The 20,110-nt window shown below is 34.4% G+C and overlaps 2 protein-coding genes across 3 annotated transcripts in view; one reads left to right on the plus strand and one right to left on the minus strand.

The window, feature by feature from the left end:
- prr15lb (proline rich 15 like b) overlaps positions 1-2,915 on the minus strand; it is an 11,694-nt gene extending 8,779 nt beyond the window's left edge. For both annotated transcript variants that reach the window (XM_087275090.1, NM_001017705.2), the window contains 1 exon segment: positions 2,553-2,915. The gene's annotated coding sequence lies outside the window, so the exon portion shown is untranslated.
- A 7,037-nt stretch (positions 2,916-9,952) lies between these two features.
- cdk5rap3 (CDK5 regulatory subunit associated protein 3) lies at positions 9,953-19,267 on the plus strand. Its single transcript, NM_001002105.1, is given in 14 exon segments — positions 9,953-10,057; positions 10,301-10,346; positions 10,527-10,658; positions 10,737-10,837; positions 11,402-11,450; positions 11,543-11,721; positions 11,796-11,932; positions 12,020-12,164; positions 12,266-12,379; positions 12,461-12,542; positions 14,203-14,291; positions 14,377-14,582; positions 18,712-18,883; positions 19,139-19,267. Coding segments are annotated over 14 exon segments (1,524 nt in total). The 5' UTR covers positions 9,953-10,051; the 3' UTR covers positions 19,205-19,267.
- The last annotated feature ends 843 nt before the right edge of the window (positions 19,268-20,110 follow it).

A 20,110-nucleotide genomic window follows, 5' to 3' on the forward strand; every position in this document is an offset into this window, starting at 1 on the left:
GTCTATTTTACTTTCTCAAAATAGCAATGCACCAACATTGCGCATAATACACCTCCTTATATATATAGACCAGCACACCCACGAGTCTACAAAGTAGCGCAAATGGATTTGCTATTTAAACAACGTGGAGCAAAATGTAAAAATAAGGGTTGCGCTGCTCTGAAAATAGCAACAAATTGCACTATACACGTCCTGCGCCTTATTGTGCCAGGTGTATGATAGGGCCCTAAATTACACTTTTTAATCCAAAGGTTGAGTTTATTTGACCCAGCACTGGGTTACAACAACCCAGCATTTTTATAGTGTTTAAACTCAATTTTGAAGTATATTCCCATTGATGTTTTACATTTTTCTAGTGTGATTAAGAACAGAAAACTGTTCAACCATGTAAATATGAAGCAACACAAGGGCCAAAGGCACTCAGTCTTTCATCACAATGGGTAAAAATAAAACATGGCTGTGAATTGAAAAAGTTGTTGAGTTTTACAAAATGGGAAGTGGCTGTGAAAAAATAGCAAAAAGACAGAAAATGCCCATTTTCACCATCAGGACAATGATTTAGAAATTCCAGTCAACTGAAAGTGTTATATGGTAGAGGTTATATGTTATATGGCTCAAAAAAACTTCAAAAATCACGACTGTTTAGATATAGGGGTTCTACAACCCCTAAAAATTCTACAAAACTACAATCCCATATCACCTACATCACAACAAATAGTTTAAGGATCTCGTCCAAAACCAAACTCAAGCATCTTCTTTTCCTTATTTATTTATTTATGTTTTTGGATAATATTTTGAGGAAAAGATCAGAAGGTTAAACAATAAAGCCGTTTATTCACAACCTTCCACCAGTGGTGCCAAAATTAAAGGAGGGCACTCTACATATCAGCAGCTGATTCTTGAAAGTCGTCTGACCTTCAACAAGAAGCTCTGACACTCAGAAGTTAAACACTCAGAGCTGGATAATAAGTTACTTTGTCTTCCTCCTTATGTGGCACTCGAGATGCTCAGAGATCACAGAGAGAGAACACTGAGTCTGTCTGAAGCTAGGAAATAACTAACCAGGTTCAAAGCCTACCCGGTGATACGAGTGTTTGTGGGAAGCAGAGGTTAACCTGAGGGCAGCAAGTCTTATGGAGTCAGAGGGTGTCACGTTTGCCTGCAAGTCTATGCCTGGACGTCATATCACTGCAGTTTGTGTCCCGAAAATTACATGTCTCGTGTGGAAATATGACATGATATTTGATTTTAAAGACCTTCACTTGATCATTTGTTGCAGTTTACAAGGAAATAAATACATATTGTGTGTAGCATTATCTTTTATTCTCCCTCATGAGGTTTTAAACCTTTATGAGTTTCTTTCTTCTGTTGAAAACAAAAGAAAAGGGCTGGGCTATTAATCTAAAAGTAAACGAATTCAACATTCGGAACCTATAATCAATCTAATTTTTCCAGTAAATTATTTTCAATTACTTTCCTTACTTTTGTCTATTTCCCTTGTGAAGTCATGTGATCCTGTGCTGTTAAGGCAGTGAACGCACTGGTATTGTCCCGCACAGCCTTCATTAAAATGTAACTACACGTAGTATGTTTGCATTACATTGATGATGATTGTAAGCTGTGCCAGAGATGTCTTGAGATGACATATTTTCCCATTAAAATAAAATGATTATTTACATTAAAAATATATTTTACAGAACATGCAAGAAATGCACTGTTTAAAATATTATTTACTAATGTAAAAGATGCAAACAACATTTCTTCATTCAAAATAGATTAGAGGATTGAAATGAAATTTAGATGCTTTATTTTAGTTATTTTTAACCCAAAGGACGAATGGTGTATGCAGATTTCTAAAACTGCAGGAGAGTTAAAATGACTCTGCGGTTATTGATTGTTTTAGTATTTATTTTAATTAAAGGGGTGGCTCAGTGAGTATCGCTGTCGCCTCACAGCAAGAAGGACGCTGGTTCGAGTCCCGGCTGAATCAGTTGGCATTTCTATGTGGAGTTTGCATGTTCTCCCCGTTCGTTGTGGCGACCCCTGATCAATAAATGATTAATTTCGATGTTTTTTTTTATTGTATGTACAGATACTGTCAAATCTGACAACTTTAGCCAAAGTAAATAATAATTGTTTTATATTTTGTCTTATTTCAAGTAACGTTTTTGTGCATTTAGTTTATTGTAATACGTTACTGTCATATACAAAAATCTCACAAGACATAATGAAAACTTAATGGATAGTTTTAAAAACATTCTTCGTAAGGTATTAAACCTTTATGAGTTTCTTTTTTTCTGTTAACCACAAAAAAGTATTTTGAAGAAAGATAAAAACCTGTAACCATTGACTCCCATAGTAGGGAAACAAGTACTATGAAAGTCAATGATTACAGGTTTCCAGGTTTCTTAAAAACATCTTCTTTAATGTTTAACGAGAGAAAGAAAGTCAAGTACGTTGTAAGCAAGTGCAGGCTGTACAAATGACAGAATTCTAATTTTTTGTGTGAACTATCCCTTTAAGATCCTGACAGGGTAAAGCATCCTCCTCACCTGAAATGTTGTTTCTCTCCTCTTCGAAAAGTTGTCTTTTCTCTCGCTGGCTTTAGAAAAACAGGTGTCCAGGAGAAGTTAAACCATGGTGGCCGTCGTTAATCGTCAGTCCTCCTCAGTATTAAGTATCTCTGCTTCTCCTTGTCCTGCTCACCTGTTTTCTTCCCGGGCTTTGATGACTCCAGCAGCCTCTGAAATTGCGCTTTGAGAGGCGAGTGTGCGCTACAGGTGTCCTCTTTCCCCTCAGTCCCTCTGTCTTTATCAGCTTCTACACACAGCCTCACACAAACGCAGTGTTTCAGGCCAGCTGAACTTTAGGTGCAGCTCAGCTCAGTGCAACACGAGTAAATGTTACCGCCATGTGATCGAGAGAGGGAGGGTGAAGCAATACGAGTGTGTGAGCGACCTCAGCAAAGAGTCCAGCGCGGGTCAGCCTGAAAACACCCGGTCAGATTTACCAAAATTCTATGCAAATTCTATATGCAGCTCTGGACAGTTTTGTTATGTGCGTTTTGTAATAGACATAAAAAATCAAAACAGTCATGAAGTCAGAATTTCGTTGTTGATGCACTGTAGCAATTAGTGTCTGTACATTTACAATAGCCACACCGTTTTAAATAGTTTTCCTCATATTATTATGTTCTTCTCCACTGAAACATAAATATTCATTTCAGCAGCGCTTGCATAAATTTCAGATTCATATCTTTAATTCATATCTTATAAATCTTGATTAATACCTAATATAAGTTATCTTATAAATTACAATTTAGTCTTTTAAACAATATATTATTTATTTATTGTTAAAAATGTATTCTTTTTGGGGGGGGAAAGGGGGGCTGTGAGCGGGTGTTTTGTAAATTTTACAGTATGTAAGAGCACAATGTTTTCATTGTACAATTGTTAAACTTACAATGTCTAGATATTTAGATGCAAATTTTCACAAAAATTATAAAATAATGCCTCATTTGCATATTCAGATTATATATATATATATATATATATATATATATATATATATATATATATATATATATATATATATATATATATATATATTTACATACATACATATATATATATATATATATATATATATATATATATATATATATATATATATATATATATACCCTTGTGGAGGAAACCGGAGGCTCGAACCAGAGTCCTTCTTGCTGTGAGGCAAACATGCTACCCACTGCACCACCGCCTCGCCCTACAGTATATATATATATATATACACACAACAGTTCTGTCTGGTTTTTGAATCAGTGAATCACTGTTGCTCAAACTAAATTTAGGATTTTTACATTTATGATTTTTGTATGATTTGACTATTTGTTTTACAAAAATAATAATTACTCTTCAAGGTTCTGAAAGTGGGGCCCACCTGGGATGGTCACGTGGGGCCCAAAAACAAGAGTCAGCTGCAGATGTGAAGGAATGGCGGAAGAAAGTAGTTCCTAATACAAAAGGGTTTTTAGGCTCTGACTTTCTTCTTTATACACACGAGTATGCCATCGAACTGTTGTATAAATGCAATATCACACTTGTAGTGGTGCCATATGGCTGTATATCATCCCTGGTGGGACATTAAGACACTCGGCCTGCAGCCTCGTGTCAATATACAGCCACTTCGCACTGCTACTTGTGTGATATTTACCTAATTCTGTTCCAGTAGAGCTGTTTGTCAAACAAAATTTAGGATTTTTACATTTATGATTTTTGTAGTTTATGGATGACTATTTGTTTTAGACAAAATAATTACTCTTCAAGGTCTTGAAAGTAAATGAACTAAACAAACTTGATGAAGAAATCCAAAGCGATCTGTGACTCAACGTCAGGCAGTAGAGGTGTGTGTGTGGGGCGCGCGGGTATATTTTTTTCTGCGCACATACTCAGTTTCCTTTTTGATTAAACTACATTGCTTTCGTCGGCGTTAGTTCGATTGCACATAAAGAATAACATCTTTACTCTAGGATTACCACTCTTAATAAATACACTTGCAAATAAAGTAAATCGTACCGATTTTTACTGTGGCACGTGCCCTGAATCCATCAAGATGAGATGGCCCATGTGGGACCCATCTGGGATTGCCCATGTGGGACCCACCTGGGATGGCCTGTTTGGGACTCACCCGGGATGGCCTATGTGGGACCCACCTGGGATTGCCACAGTGACCACAGTCACCCATCATCTAATAGCTACTTCCAGCAGGATAACAGGCCAATATGGACCAAAATCTCTGAGGAATATTTCCAGTAACTTGTTGAATTTATGTCCTGAAGGATTAAGACAGTACTGAAGGCAAATGGGGATCCAACCTGGTACTAGTAAGGTGTATATATATAGGATGCCCATGCGGGACTCAATACTTGGTAGAACCAATTAGGCCCCATTTCTAATATTTGTCCATGTGGGACCCATCTTACCGGGTCCACCTGGAATGGCCAGTATTATTATTTATGATAATACTTTACATTTAAGTACAGCAGTTTTCTTTTAACTTTTTAAAAACAGTGCCATTTTTAATTAACTTTTAAAATCACATTTTAATTTAAACGTTGAAGTCTTATTTATTTATTTATTTATTTATTTGTTTGTTTATTTATTTTAACCTGTAAGTGTGTTATTGTTCAAACTATTTTTTATGTTTTAAGTGCCTGAAAATAGCTGCTTAATTAGACCTACTATGTATTTTAATACCAGTCATTATGGTGCACTCTCATAAATTAAGGATTCGCGAGCTGTCACTGGTGTGTTACCTGTTCAAAAGGTACAAGTTTGTACCTAGAAGGTCCTTATTAATACCTCAAGGGTATATATTAGTACATAAAAAGTACAAAATTGTTCCCCTTAATTTTTTTAGGTACTAATACATACTTTTGAAGTACCAATATGAACCCTTTAAGTACAAATGTTTACCTTTTGAAAAGGTACCAACCCAGTGACAGCTCGCGTACCTTTATTTCTGAGAGTGTGATACTTGGAGAGACTATTTTTTCTGAGGTGGTACTTAGTGGAAAAAGAATGACTGGTATAGACCAAATAAAATAGTTATAATAGTTAAAATTATGTTTTAAACAGCACTTCACAAATATCTGATAAATAATTTAAATTTCACAGAAAAGCTAACACATAAGCACAGTGTGTCACAAATAACACTTCAATAATTGTTTACAATTAAGTAAATATTATAAAGTTTTATTAATCTTGCCATACTGCAAATAAAGACCATGGCACACATTTCACATTTAAAGTCTTGGTAACACTTTATAGTAAAAGTACATGAATAATGATGCGTTCATTTGTAAACTAAACATCACTTTATTAATGACAAATGATGAGCTAAGGCATGTGCTAATCAAGAACTAACTTGAACTACAACGCAAGTCACAAAAGTTCATGTGTGAATAACAGCTAAACTGTAAAAATATCTGTAATTTAAGTTTTTTTTTTTTTCGGCACCCCAGCTTCTGGAAATAAACCGTAAAATTACGGATTTATTTTACAATGTACCTTAATTACTTGTTAATTGTTTGTTAATTAATGTATTAATTACCACATTAGTTTATGCTTAATTTAACCATCATGAACTCATGACATGTTAATGTATAAGTATATAATGACTTTACTTGGAGGGGCAAATCAACATTCACCCATTCTTAACTACTCATGAACTCCTTATGCACATCTGTCTATAGCGTTTACGCTGAATAATAATAGAAAAGTGTTCAGTCACATCAACATGAACAGTTTAAACATAGGAGTTGAGTAGTGAGTAGTTAAGGATGAGTTAATGGTGATGTGCCCCTCCAGGTAAAGTCATGGCTTAATTATACATTAACAGCTCATGAGTTCCTGTTGGTTGCATTTAGCTTAAATGCTAATTAATAAATTAAATAACAACATGTACTAACAAGTAATTAAGGTAACCATAATTTACTGATGAACTCTTGTGACTCATGTTTTAGTTAAAGATAGTTCATGATTAGAGCATGGCTTAACTCATCATTAATTCATAATAAAGTAATATTTAATTGACATATCAATGCATGATTATCCATGTACTGTTATTGTAAAGTGTTAAGTCTTTGGATAATAGCAGTGTGTTTTTGTATAACAGCACAAGGCTGCTTATCACCTTGCTCACTATTTCACCTGTGGTGTTTATTAAGATCAGATGAGGCTCACATTTGGATAATGTGGGGAAATCACTGGATCCTCAGCTCAGATAGGAGCATATTTGAATGTCATTCAAAATGTATTAAAATAAAGCACTGCCTTTGGTTCCCCTTAACTGATACATCCTTTGTGCTTCACAAGACCATAAATAAGCTTAACCGATTTAGGATTAAAATTCGGATTTCTGCTCTCTGCAAAGATGAAATGGTCTTTAGAGGTATTAAAACAGCTCTGCCTGGAGTACAATGTAAGTCTCTTTTCAAAGGGCTCTCTTGGGTAAGCTGGTTATAAAGTATAGTGCTGCAGAATTTGCTCAAGATAGCCAAACTAAGCAGAACTACAATCCTATCTTTGATGTTAACATTGCATAATGTGTCATACTGGCCTTTATTGTCATTCTTTGCGAGTTTAAGAAATACTTGCCTGTTTCTGTCAACCCTGGAGAAACTTGTTGCAAATACTTGAAACTTCAAATTTACAGTTCCATTGGCTGGCATAGTATGGCAAGCTGTTAGGACATTTGATCTAATTGTGACCATATTATATTGTTTATGTACTAGTAGTTGTTCTTTAGGTATAATAATAATTATAATAGATACTCATACTTATTTAAAACGCCATTTTCCATTCTAACAAGTCATATCAAGACAAGTGAGAAAGCAAATCTGACTATTGTTAGTAATCAGGGCTTGACATGATGAATACTCGCCAGCCCGCCAAAAACGGGTATTTCAGCTGTGGCGTGTTAGAGAGTCACTCCCACTTGTCCTTTTGTCTGGTTGAAGATAATTTTTTAATTGTAGTTTTCTTAAAACGCAGTTCAATAATAAGGATTGCCCAATGAGGGGGCAGAGTGAGAGATGGTGTGAGCAAAAGAAAGCAGTTGAAAATCGAATTAGATGATAATCACGCTCATGGTGAGACCTCTGCGATCCTGACACACTGACAAGATTTCAGGTGGTGCGATAGGCGCAAGTGTTTAAAAGTTTTAAAATGAAACGGTTCATTGTGCAAAGCATCCATGCCTGGAAAAATAACTGGTGCGGACGGTTCTCTTTTTAAAAAATTGGACAAAAGTGACACTCGTGCACCCACAGATCTGCTGTTTTCAAGAGCTCCAGAATATTTAAAGGTCTTTTTGTAAGCTGCAGGTTGCTTTTGCTTAATCTTTTCATGTGATCATCCTTTCATTGGTGGTATGTTTTTCACCTGCTTTCTTTTGCTTACTGTTATTTTGGGCTAAGAATTATTATTTTTATTTATTTATTTTTAATTTTTAAATTTTTTTTTTTTGAGAAAATTTAGTAAATCCTTAGTGTTGAGCCCTGAAAAGTCCTGAGAAATAAAAACTAATGCACTGCGACACCACAGCCCATTTGCTCATGCTCATTGAGCAAGTCATATACAAAACAAATAAAGTGAAATAAATGAGGAGGGATGTGGACATTACACACAATCTTAAGTCATTTTAGGACGCTATGAAGTCAATTTCATGCATATAAACTATATTTTCCCAATAACAGAATTGCAGGTAGTGAAAATGGCATGTGGCTATAATGTTGGAAAACTACCAGCCACGATGGCTGGTGATCAAAAAAATTTTATGTCAAGCCCTGTTAGTAATGATTACAAAATATAATGTTGTCTAATAAATATGTTGTACCGAAGAACCAGCGTCTGATAAACACTACTATTTATTGAATGTTTATTGGGGCGTCAAAATGCAGGGTTTTTTATTATCCAATTTTGTGTCAAATATGGACAAATTAATAAACTATTAATCAATAAACTATTTATGTTTAAAAAAATTGACAGAAGTCTTTATATAAACTTTTATTGCAAAACATTACCAGCTCCTAGTGAAATAAGTAGTTTCTAATGAATAAGTACTGGTAATTACTATGTATTAGTATGAATATGTTACTAATGAAAAATACTATCTGTCTGCAGACGCTTATTTAATATTTACGTGTAATGAATATGCATGTAATGGAAAAGTAGTTTGTTATGAATAACAAGAAGTAATACCTACTTACAATAATGTTAAGATGCTTGTCAGCCTAGTTTTAAAAAAAATAAGTAGGCCTGAAATGATGTCTGTAGGTTTATAAATTGAGTGTTAAAACAGCTTGCCATCAAGGCAGACACATAATAAAGATAAGATTTGCTGTGAACTGGCAAACAGAAAAATCTATAAAACCACCTTGTTCAAATATAACCGAGTAAGAGCTGGCTGTTTAACATAAATGTACATACACATAAAGTGTACATTATAAATTGTGCAAGCAGAAATAAGCACAAAAGTACGATAAAATTATGCTATTCATTGATATTTACTGTCCATTGGCAGGTCTATATGAAATAAAATGCCTACTTATATTTTGTGTCAAGCTAATAAAAAAAGAAGTTGCGCCATCTTGTGGACAATTCTACTTAGCTGTCTCTGATAATAGCCTATATTAAAAAATAACATTTATTTCAGGCAGGCTACTGCGAATAAAAGTGAAATTCGGGGATTAAAATGTATTTATTTGGGTTACTTAATTTTTATGTTATGTTTTTGTAATGCTAACGATGAAAGCATTTGATTGGAGAGTAGGCTATTCATATGTAAATTATAACTTTATAGTTTTGAGTTTTTGTAGCAATTTGAGATGAGTTATGGGCTATAGTGAGTTTGAATATGCTCATTTGACCAGTGTTCAATTTAAACCCTGATAATTCGTGTTTAAAATACAATTAATTAGCCATTCTCTTTTTACCAAATTTGTATCATTGTAAATTGTATATAAGGACATCTATTTTTAATGTCGCAAATATATTTGTGTTTATTATTTATTTATTTATTTATTTATTTATTTATTTATTTATTTATTTATTTATTTATTTATTTATTTTTAATCAATCTACATCAATGTTTCTCCAACAAAGGTCGGAGACCTCGCAAAACAATCTTGTTTATTCATATTTTATAATTTTGATAACAAATATGTCTGTTAATGTAAAAAGAAACAAACCCTTTAAACTACAAAACGAGCCTTTAAAAGGGCGAATAAAATGTGAAGAAAAAAACAGTTGGTGTTGACTTTTATTTTGGCGTTACAAGGAAGTAAATACAGGTTCTTCTATCCTTGCAGTTTATTGGTGTTTCAGCACAAGGATCGTTTGACGCATTAGTGTCATGTCCGTTGATTGGCCAGATGTGGATGTACGTGTCAGTGGAAATGTAAACTTGTGCTGAATCCTGTCGAATTGCTGTACAAGCATGGGGTCGTTTTAGTAATTCTTTTAACAAAATAACGACAGCAACGTTTGCAATGGAGGTAAAACAATAACATTATTAATATCATTATAAATTAAGTCATTTTTTTATCAGACTTCGTACTCTTTGGGTAAAGAAAACTCATCATGTTTAAAGACTCTGACAAGCTGTCATAACTGGATGACTGTTATTTTATTAATAAACATACACTTTTTCAATAATTCCATAATAATGTGTGAAAAGTTGATGTGACTGTTGTTAGCATGTATAATGTACATTTGTTATTAAAAATCTCGTTTAACAGAACATCCAGAATCTTCCTATTGACATCCAAACCAGTAAACTCTTGGGTGAGACTGCTTTATACTCATTTGTGCAGGTTTAACTTAGACTTATTATCATGCGATTTGTAGCTATATTGTTAGCTAAATGTGGCTCAGCTTGAATAAACAACAGCTTAGATCTTGCACAGATGTAATGTCTTATTCCTCTTCTTCTACTTTTTCCTCTTCCTCTCCTCTATATTTTAGACTGGTTGGTGGACCGAAGACACTGCACACTGAAATGGCAAAGTGCAGTTATGACCATCAGAGAGAAAATTAACGCTGCCATTCAGGATATGCCAGAAAACGAAGAGATCAAACAGCTGCTCTCCGGCTCATGTAAAGAAAAAGTTATATATTCCTGTTATTTGTATTTTATTTAATTTTGGATCTACTCATACTGAATTATTGTTGCAGATATTCACCATTTCCATTGCTTACAAATAATCGAAGTATTAAAAGGAACGGAAGCGTCCACCAAAAATATTTTTGGCAGATATTCATCACAAAGGATGAAGGTGCTGTTTATTTGCATTTTAATGTGCAGTTTATTACACTTAACATTGTACATAGTCTACATACTTATTATTACTAATAAAATATCCTCAATTTCTATAACATATACTATGGAAAATAAAAACATGAGACCGCTTAAAAATTCTCAGTGTCTCTGGATTTACAATTTAAAGTTGTATGACTGGGGAAAAACCTAATTTTCATTTTATTCTGTAAACTACTAATAGCTTTTATACCATAATAGCGATATTTTAAATTCAGCAGAGTTAAGGAATAAGTATTTCTAAGTTGTGTTTTTTTCTCTTTGTACTATTTAGAAGAAATGCTGTCAGTTTACTCAAACCCATACCTAGAAATGGCAAAACTCCAGAGAAGCAAAGAATGTTTAAGTGGCCCTTAATGTTTCCATTAATGTATATTTATCAACTCTGAAGTCTGAACTTTACTAAACTTCTATCTTAAGCTGCTTTGACACAATCTACATTGTAAAAGCGCTATATAAATAAACATGAATTGAATTGAATATTTACATATATTTAATTAACTGTAATATACTTTATCAACAGGACTGGCAAGAGATAGTATCCATGTATGAAAAAGACAATGTCTATTTGGGTAAGCAATCATCAAATCACCATTTTTTTTTTTAATTTTAGACTACACAATCAAAGTGAGATGATAGTATGCATGTGTGTTTTTAATTCCAGCTGAAATGGCCAGTATTTTGGTTCGTAATGTGAGTTATGAAGGGCCAGCTTTAAGGAAGCAGGTGTCTAAAGCTCAACAGCTGCAGCAGGAGCTGAGCCGACGTGAGCTGGAGTGTCAGAGCGGTTCTGCCGACTTGAGAGAACGCTATTATGCTGCCTGTAAACAGTACGGCATAAAAGTGAGCTATGATGGTCATTTATTGTAACATAATGGCTTTTACACATACTAACAAATAACATTTGTGTTTCACAGGGGGAAAACGTGGCAAGGGAGTTGCAAGCACAGGTTAAAGATCTGCCTGTGGTTTTAGAAGAAACTGGAAAAAAAGCTGCCTGTCTGAAAGATGCCATAGAGTTTTACACAGCATTCACTAAGTTTGTCAGCGACTGGCAAGTGTTACTTTCATTTCTAATGTTGCACCTGATTCTTTTAATTGATATTGTGAAATGTTTGTCATAGTTTACTTGCTTTTTCAGGTCAGAGGAAGTACTGCCCTTACTGAGGTTTGTCCAGAAGAAAGGAAACACAACTGTATATGAGAGAAAGACTGGAAATGTGCCTAAAGTTGTAGAGAGACCTGTAATGGAGGAAGCACCACCAGATGTTGTTACAGAGGAGACGGTAAGTCACTATTCAAGATTTTAAGTTGTTTTTTTTACTTAAACAAAGGATCAGTATTTTCTCTCCCTCCAGAATCTCACTGTTTTTCTTGGTTCTTGCAGATTGACTGGGGTGATCTTGGCAGCGGTGCTGGTACTGGTAGTGAAGAGGTAAATTTTGGGATTTCAGTTGAGGATGGTGTGGATTGGGGTATTGGTCTTGAGTCTGGTACTGAGGTAAGCACCTTAAATATTTACTACAGATATATTCAGACCCCTCATGACATAGAATTAAAAGGGTCTTCCAATCTACTTTAGGAAACAAGTGGTGGTGGTATTGACTGGGGAGACTCTGAATCTGCCCCATTGGAAATTGAAGTTGTGGATGTGGGCACAGACTGTAAGTTTCCTGAACTTTGGGTGTTTAAAGTTTGTTCATTGAGCAGCAAAATAATAATGAAAGAATTCAGCTTTGGCATTACATATCAAAATGTATGATTTTTTTTTACTTTGAATTGAAATTATATTACACTACTATTGCTTTCATAGTTTTTGAAATACTGTGAATTAGAGAAAAAAGTTTCAAAAACCTTTTAAAATATTACAAATTGCTAACCGTAGTGCACGTTTACATGAAAATAATTTTGAGTTTCTGTCCTTGATAATAAAATAAATCTGTTATTATCAATTAACAAATCTCAAAGAATAGTATTTAATTGATTTTCAATTTAGTAAATTAGTAATATCAGTTAAAACTAGGCATATATGTAATCAGAACTTGGAAGACATTTAAGTCTATTGTGCAAAATATTGCACTGTCTAAAATAGGGCTGCAATATATCGTTTCAGCATCGATATCGCAGTGAGATCATTCGCAAAAGTCACTTCGCAGCATATACAATATTGCATTATTATTATAATTATTATAATTGATCTTTTGCATGTGTTTATGATGCCAATGATTGTATAACTATTTTAAATTTTGACCTTAATTAGGATTAATTTCATTCATTTATTTTCCTTTGTTCCTTTATTAATCTGGGGTCGCCACAGCGGAATGAACCGCCAACTTATCCAGCACGTGTTTACGCAGCGGATGCCCTTTTAACCGCAACCCATCTCTGGAAAGCATACACACACACTTATTCACACTTATACACTATGGACAATTTAGCCAACCCAATTCACCTGTACCGCATGTCTTTGGACTGTGGGGGAAAGCAGAGCACCTAGAGGAAACCCATGTGAACGCAGGGAGAACATGCAAACTACACACAGAAATGCCAAATGACCTAGCCAAGGCTCGAACCAGCGACCTTCTTGCTGTCAGGCGACAGAGCTACCAACTGCACCACTGCGTCGCCAGGATTAATTTTATTTAATAGTTTTTTTTATCATTCACTTACGCTATTTAAATACCGTTAGACTCGGGAAACAATGAAACGCTTTACTTTAATAGTATCTTTTTCTTGACTATTTATAGATTGTTATTCATGAAAATACTTACAACACATGCAAATACAGAAATGCACTGCAAATAACACCACGAAAATGTGTCGGGGGACCATCAAAGTTTATAGATTGTTAACTAGGGTTTATGACAATGCAAATAGTAATCAATTAATCTCTGACCACACACATGCATGAAAATACTCACAGCACATGCAAATACAGAAATGCACTGCAAATAGCACAGACAACAACGAAAATGGGTCGGGGGACCTCAACATTTTTTATATTATATTATTAATTGATTGTTTATTAGATTTTATGGAGATGCACTCCCACTGCAGAATCATCCTAATCGATCTAACATAACAAATACTTTCCAACTAGAGATATTAAGTCATCTGGTGACTTAGATATATATAATTAAATTAAATTAAATTATAAAAATTTTTTTTTCCAATATTGTGCAGCCCTAGTCTAGAATCTAATTCACAGCCTGCAGATTACATATGAGCTGTCATCCAGTTCACAATACTTGTAATTCATTAGCTGCTGTATGGTAATTCTTATTTGAAAATAAAGGTGGGTAAGTAATACTTTGCCTCTTGAAGGTCCTGATGGTGTAGCCAGAGGTGAAGATGCCCTTTCTCTTCTGGAAAACTCACAAACACGTAGCCAGTTCATCAATGAACTAAAGGAGGTACTGTTTTTTACTTACATAAGTATTACACAGACTTTTTAATTGCTACAAGACCATATCAAACTTATGTGATTCTTTGTGTTAGTTGGAAATGTTCCTGTGTCAGCGGCTCAGTGAGATGCGTGAAGAAGGCGACTTGGTGGCCATGAGTCAGTTCCAGCTCGCTCCCTCAGTGATCCAGGCCCAGACACCTCAACGTGTGCAGGTCATGCTGGCAGATGTGCGTGAGCTGCTGAACGGGCTCACTTCAGTGCGAATGCAGCACCTCTTCATGATCCAGGCATCACCACGGTAATTACACACTCTCAAATATCTCACACACTGAGAATGTACTTTTACCCTTGTGTGTTGTTGAGGATGTTTTCATCCACTTTGGTGAGCTTTTGAGTTTTAATTTGGCCACAACTTTCTCTGTTTCAGCAAATGGAAAGATTTTTGGTGACAACTCTTATTTTGACACATTTTTAGGGAAAATGCTTTAAAAAAAATTAACAATCCAGTTAATAAAGCAGCTCAGCTCTCAGATTAGGTGTATTTATGCACACACACTATAATCGGTTCCTTTACTCCATAGAACTCCATTTAAAAGCCAGAAACTTTTTGCCCAAGCCTGTCTAAAGATTTAATGATGCCAATTGATGATCAACAGTAAACAGTACACATTTTACCTCTCCCCAACAGGGAAAACCAGCAACAATCAAGAATGCATGATTATACGGTGTCATGGTTTTGCAACCAAAAAAAGTCATTATAACGGAAGTCAATGGGGCAAAAACAGCCACAAATATAATGAAATGGTGGTAAATTTGAACAATACACAAGGGTTACATTTGTCATACAGTGGGCATCAAATTTAGAGACTACGATTTCCTACATTTTTGAGGTCGCTGTTAAGTCTTGTTTGAAGTTATGCTAAAACAAGTAAAAGATCAGTATTTCAGCATACCTTATGAGTTGCATATATTCTGAAGCCACAAAAGATATACAAATAACAAACCTAAGCCCAGCTCACACAGCCAGGATTTGGTCTTTGAATAATAATCTGTGATCTTTGATCATTGGTTTTGACTTGTTCACCGACAGCCAGTTAATGGCCAATGCCATAATATTTTCAGTCTGATGAAGTTCTGGCAAAGCTGAAGATTTCAGACTGTTTCCTGCAGCATGACCTCTCTTACAGTCAGCATAAAACCAACAACCAATAGGAGCTCTGAATTTGATGATGCAATCAGCACAACAACTTCAAATCCCTTATATTAGTTTATTTTCTGGTTAATTTAAAGGCATGTTTTGATTAAAATCATCATTGATTATGTTTGCTGTGAGTTATCATTTCAGAATGCATAATTAGGTTATGTGTTCCATAGGGAATGTGATATGGATTAAACGATGTTGTCAAACTCATTACAGATGAGTCTTATGCGTCTTTGTGTTTGGCTTGTCTTGATTTTCATTCAGTCTGACATTGACAACTGAGATCTTACAGTGTGACATGTAACACATTTTTAGATTATATTGAAATCTACTCTGCACTGAAAAAAACAGATCTTTTAAAAGGTAACATTGAACAATTTCACAAGAATTGGGCACCCTCTCTCACTTCATGGGGAATTCTTTTCCCCAAAGCAATGTATAATAGATACTTACAGGCTAGTGTTAGGCTGTTCTTTTCTCTCTTTTTTTTTCTTTTTTTTTTCATTTGTTTATGCATATCAGAAAATGAATCCCAGAACTTGTGATTATTGTAAGTCTATTCAATGACCAAATAAAACTTACCTGACCAAAAATAATATAGAATTATTAGAAATCCTGCAGCGTGAGCCAGGCTTAAGAAGATATTTGAAAAAGAATACTGATCAAAAATGACAACACTTTCAGATCATCACAGTTATTGTGTAATCTGGCGGTAATTTCCTCAGTTATCTGACAGTTACTATTTACCTAACAGTCTAAGTTAAAGGTCAAAGTGTTGAACTTTTTATTTTTAAGCAAAATAATTGGTTGTTTCATAACTGTAATTTCTAGAATACTGCATATTTACAATGTCAACAAATTGAATTCCTGAAAAAATGCTGATTGTCCACAACAGACATGTACAAGAGGACAGGAAAATGTGGAGAATATCAATGAGCAGTTGACCCTTCGCAACCCCCACCCCACTTCTCTGTCCGACAAGCTTTCAGTTTCAGCCATTGTCAATTTGTGCACTCCCCAAGGAAATTATAATATCATAATGATTACACACAGAAGGAGACATAAAGCCCTGCATTATGCATACGAGGGATGTATTCAGTATGTGAGCATAAATCTAAAAACAAGCAAAAACAAAGACAAGTCTAGTAATGGGAAATTCGGATCATTTAAATATAATTGTTATATATTAATTTACACGTAAAGTGTTATCTCGAAGACAAAACAATAATGCATCTACAAAATAACAGATGCTGCTTAATATTATATATATTTTTTAATTGTTAGATCACTTGTTATATAGTTATTTAAGTTAAAAGCTTAATGGTTGAGCATAATTAAAGCTGTCATCAGCACATTAATAGTAAATGGCTAAATTAAGCTAATGAAAATAAATTATTTAAATACTTTTACTACAATATTCTAAATGTCAGACAACATTAGCAAGTATGAAACCATTAGTCTGTCTTAAAAAAATATCCAACTGTCATGAAATGGTGCAGACTCATCCATCATTTCTGAGCACTAAATCTCCAAGTAGGGCTGTACGATATTGGAAAATTTGATATTGCGATATTTTATTTTTCTGCGATTAATTATTGCAACATGAAAACACGTTCAGAAGATGATTTGAATAGCTCTATTTGATGGTTTTCTGGCATAGGTCTCAAACTCGATTCCTGGAGGGCTGCAGCTCTGCAGTTTTCAACCCTAATCAAACACAGCTGATCCAATCAGTCAAGTTGTTCAAGACTACTTGAGACTTTTAACAGGGTTTCTGCTGGGACTTAAAAAAATCTTAAAACTCAAAATTCAAATTTTAGGCCTTAAAAAGTTTTGTTAACTGAAATATTGTGTTGTAGGTCTTAAATCTTTTTTAAACAGGTCTAAATATCTTTCCCCACGTATAGCTAGCCAATCTGGCTAAAACCCATACAATCATTAGCTATCCATTTCAATAAAACTTTAAACTTTTTATTTAAAAAAGTAATTTATCATAAGTTTAATGATTTTCCATACAATAACAAGTGCCCCATGTATTTACTGCTGAGGACACCGACATGGACAGACAGTTGCACATAATTTAGTTTATTATAGTTTTTAAAACTTTTAAAACATTTTTTCATTTTTTTTTTAGAAAAAAAAAGTGTATGGATGCATATAAAAGCTTGCTTGTTTTTACACAATACTTAAAATATTTTGCCAAGAAATAAAATCTGAAATATTAGTCTCTTATTGTGTTAAACTTATTAAAAATATTTTCTATTTGGGCCATTTGAAAAATTCCTTAACGTTTAGCCCTTTATGTGCCTAAAATTTTATTCATAATGATCTTAAAAAAAGTCAGATTTAACTCTGAAACCTGCAGAAACCGTGTTTAAGCATGTGTGAGTTGGAGGTGGTTGGAGATAAAATCTGCAGAGCTGTGGCCCTCCAGGAATTGAGTTTGAAACCACAGTTTTATGGGGAGTGTAATAGTATTCGGTTATAAAAATTAAATAATCACGAAGTAAGAAAGGCATTTTTTGCATTGTGATTATTTAATTTTTGTAACCGAATTATATTACACTCTATTGTTTTGTTTCTAGTCTTGAAACTTTGAAACTTGAAACTTTGTTTCTAGTCTTATTCTTTGTTTTGTTTTGTTTTTAGTCCAAATATCAAAAAAGTTCTTAAATCAAGTAAAATATTGTTTGTCTTTCAATGTCAAAAGAAATAAATCAAAATGAAGAGATTTTTTGTTTGTTTTAAGGAAATTATCTGCCATAGGGGTAAGTGAGATAATCTTGTTTTTGCTTTAAAATGTAGATGTGTGGACTAAAAACAAGAAAATAGTTTTTTTTGCATAAATCCCATATAAATACAGTGATTAAATACAATTCTGTACCTTTTGGTCAACGATAATTCAGACTGGATATTGTACATCTTTGCGATGTGACTATTGCGGATGCACACATTCCGATATCTATGCTGAAACGATATATTGTGTAGCCCAAGCAGTCATTTCATTGCCACTCTGGAAGGCGATTGGCCTCTGCTTAATCTTCAGCAGCTGATTGGCAGAATAACAGCAGCTATTCCACTAAGATTAAATACATGAACACTGCACATACATTAACATGCTACACTATTTCAATAGCTGAACGATTGAAATGTAGTTTCAAGATGATGTTGTTGAAATCTTCCAGTAAGATGATCATAAAATCATTTGTGTGTGTTTTTGGCTCAGCTATGTGGAGCGTGTTTCTGAGCTGCTGCGGCAGAAACTCAAGCAGGCTGATATCATGGTATTAAAACGTGGCACACTGGCTGAAAAACGACAGGAGGCACTGGAAGAACAGGCCAAGCTGGAGCCACGAATTGATCTGCTGGCTGCTCGCACCAAGGAGCTCCAGAAACTGGTAGAGTAACCCGTTATAATGATGTGTTTGTGGATCTGTTTAAGCTCAGGTTTATTATAAAACATTTGTTGTTAAATTCTAGCATGTACCATACACCCGTGCTTTGCGGCAATGTGTTACATATAAGCAATTAGATCAAAAGAGCAGAAACGGTTAAACTAATGTAGTTAAATGTCACGGTGGTCTGAAAACTAAATATAAAAAACCCTCCTCTTTATCTAACTATCTCTCTCTCTCTCTCTCTCTAACACACAGATTGAAGCTGACATTTCAAAAAGATACAACAACCGTCCTGTCAACCTCATGGGAGTTCATGTGTGACCAAGAAAGAGTATTTACAAACTGCACATATGCATCATTTCATAAATAAATGTTTTCTCATTTAAATCAGGTGGGTACTTGTTTGGGGTTATTCCTTATTTTATGGGGGGGAAAAATTGTTGCAATCACAGTGCCTTGAATATTCAAAGAAGTCAATAACTTATGCTTCCACTGCTGGCCTCATTTGTTTGAACTGCTGATTTCAGTAAATGAAAGTGGACAGTGTTTAAATATAAAAATGGCAACCCTAATTTATTTAAAGAAGAAAAAAAGACTTCGTTTTAAATTGAAACTAAAATCAAAGTGTACGTTTAACAGTAATAAGCTTTATGAAATGATAAATATTAGCCCATTTCACACAGTGATACCGGTAAATATATGGAAAATTTCCGGAATGACTTTACCGGTAAATTCAAAAAAGCGCCGTTGACACAGGCGAGGACGGTACGGAATTTTTCCGGAAAAAAACATTCACACATCCATTCCAAAATACCGGTAAATTCTGAACCAGAATGACCAGAAATGAGCTCTAAACGGCTGCGCTTGTATTTTTAAACATTTGACTACATCACAAACTCTGTGGATGGATCAGTATTGTGCACAACTTCGATGAAAACATATAGAAAAACACTTTTGCATGTCGAGATGTACATGATATGTGTGTGTGTGCTGGCGCTCATGGGCTGTTTCATGGGCATACGCAAAGCTTGAAGGTAAACAAACAACGTATCATAAGCATCTTATCGATAATTAATTACACGGTTGGAATTAAGATGAACATATAAACGTTATCTGACTAATTTCTTGCAGCTCAATGTGTCTGGAAAAATATTCAAAGGCTTTTATTTTCATAAACCGCGCGGACGTGATAGCGTCTGACTGTTCTGATTGGTTAAAGCAGACGTC

This window comes from Danio rerio, chromosome 12, assembly GCF_052040795.2.
Source record: "Danio rerio strain M-AB ecotype USA chromosome 12, GRCz13ab, whole genome shotgun sequence".
Classification (NCBI taxonomy): domain Eukaryota; kingdom Metazoa; phylum Chordata; class Actinopteri; order Cypriniformes; family Danionidae; genus Danio; species Danio rerio.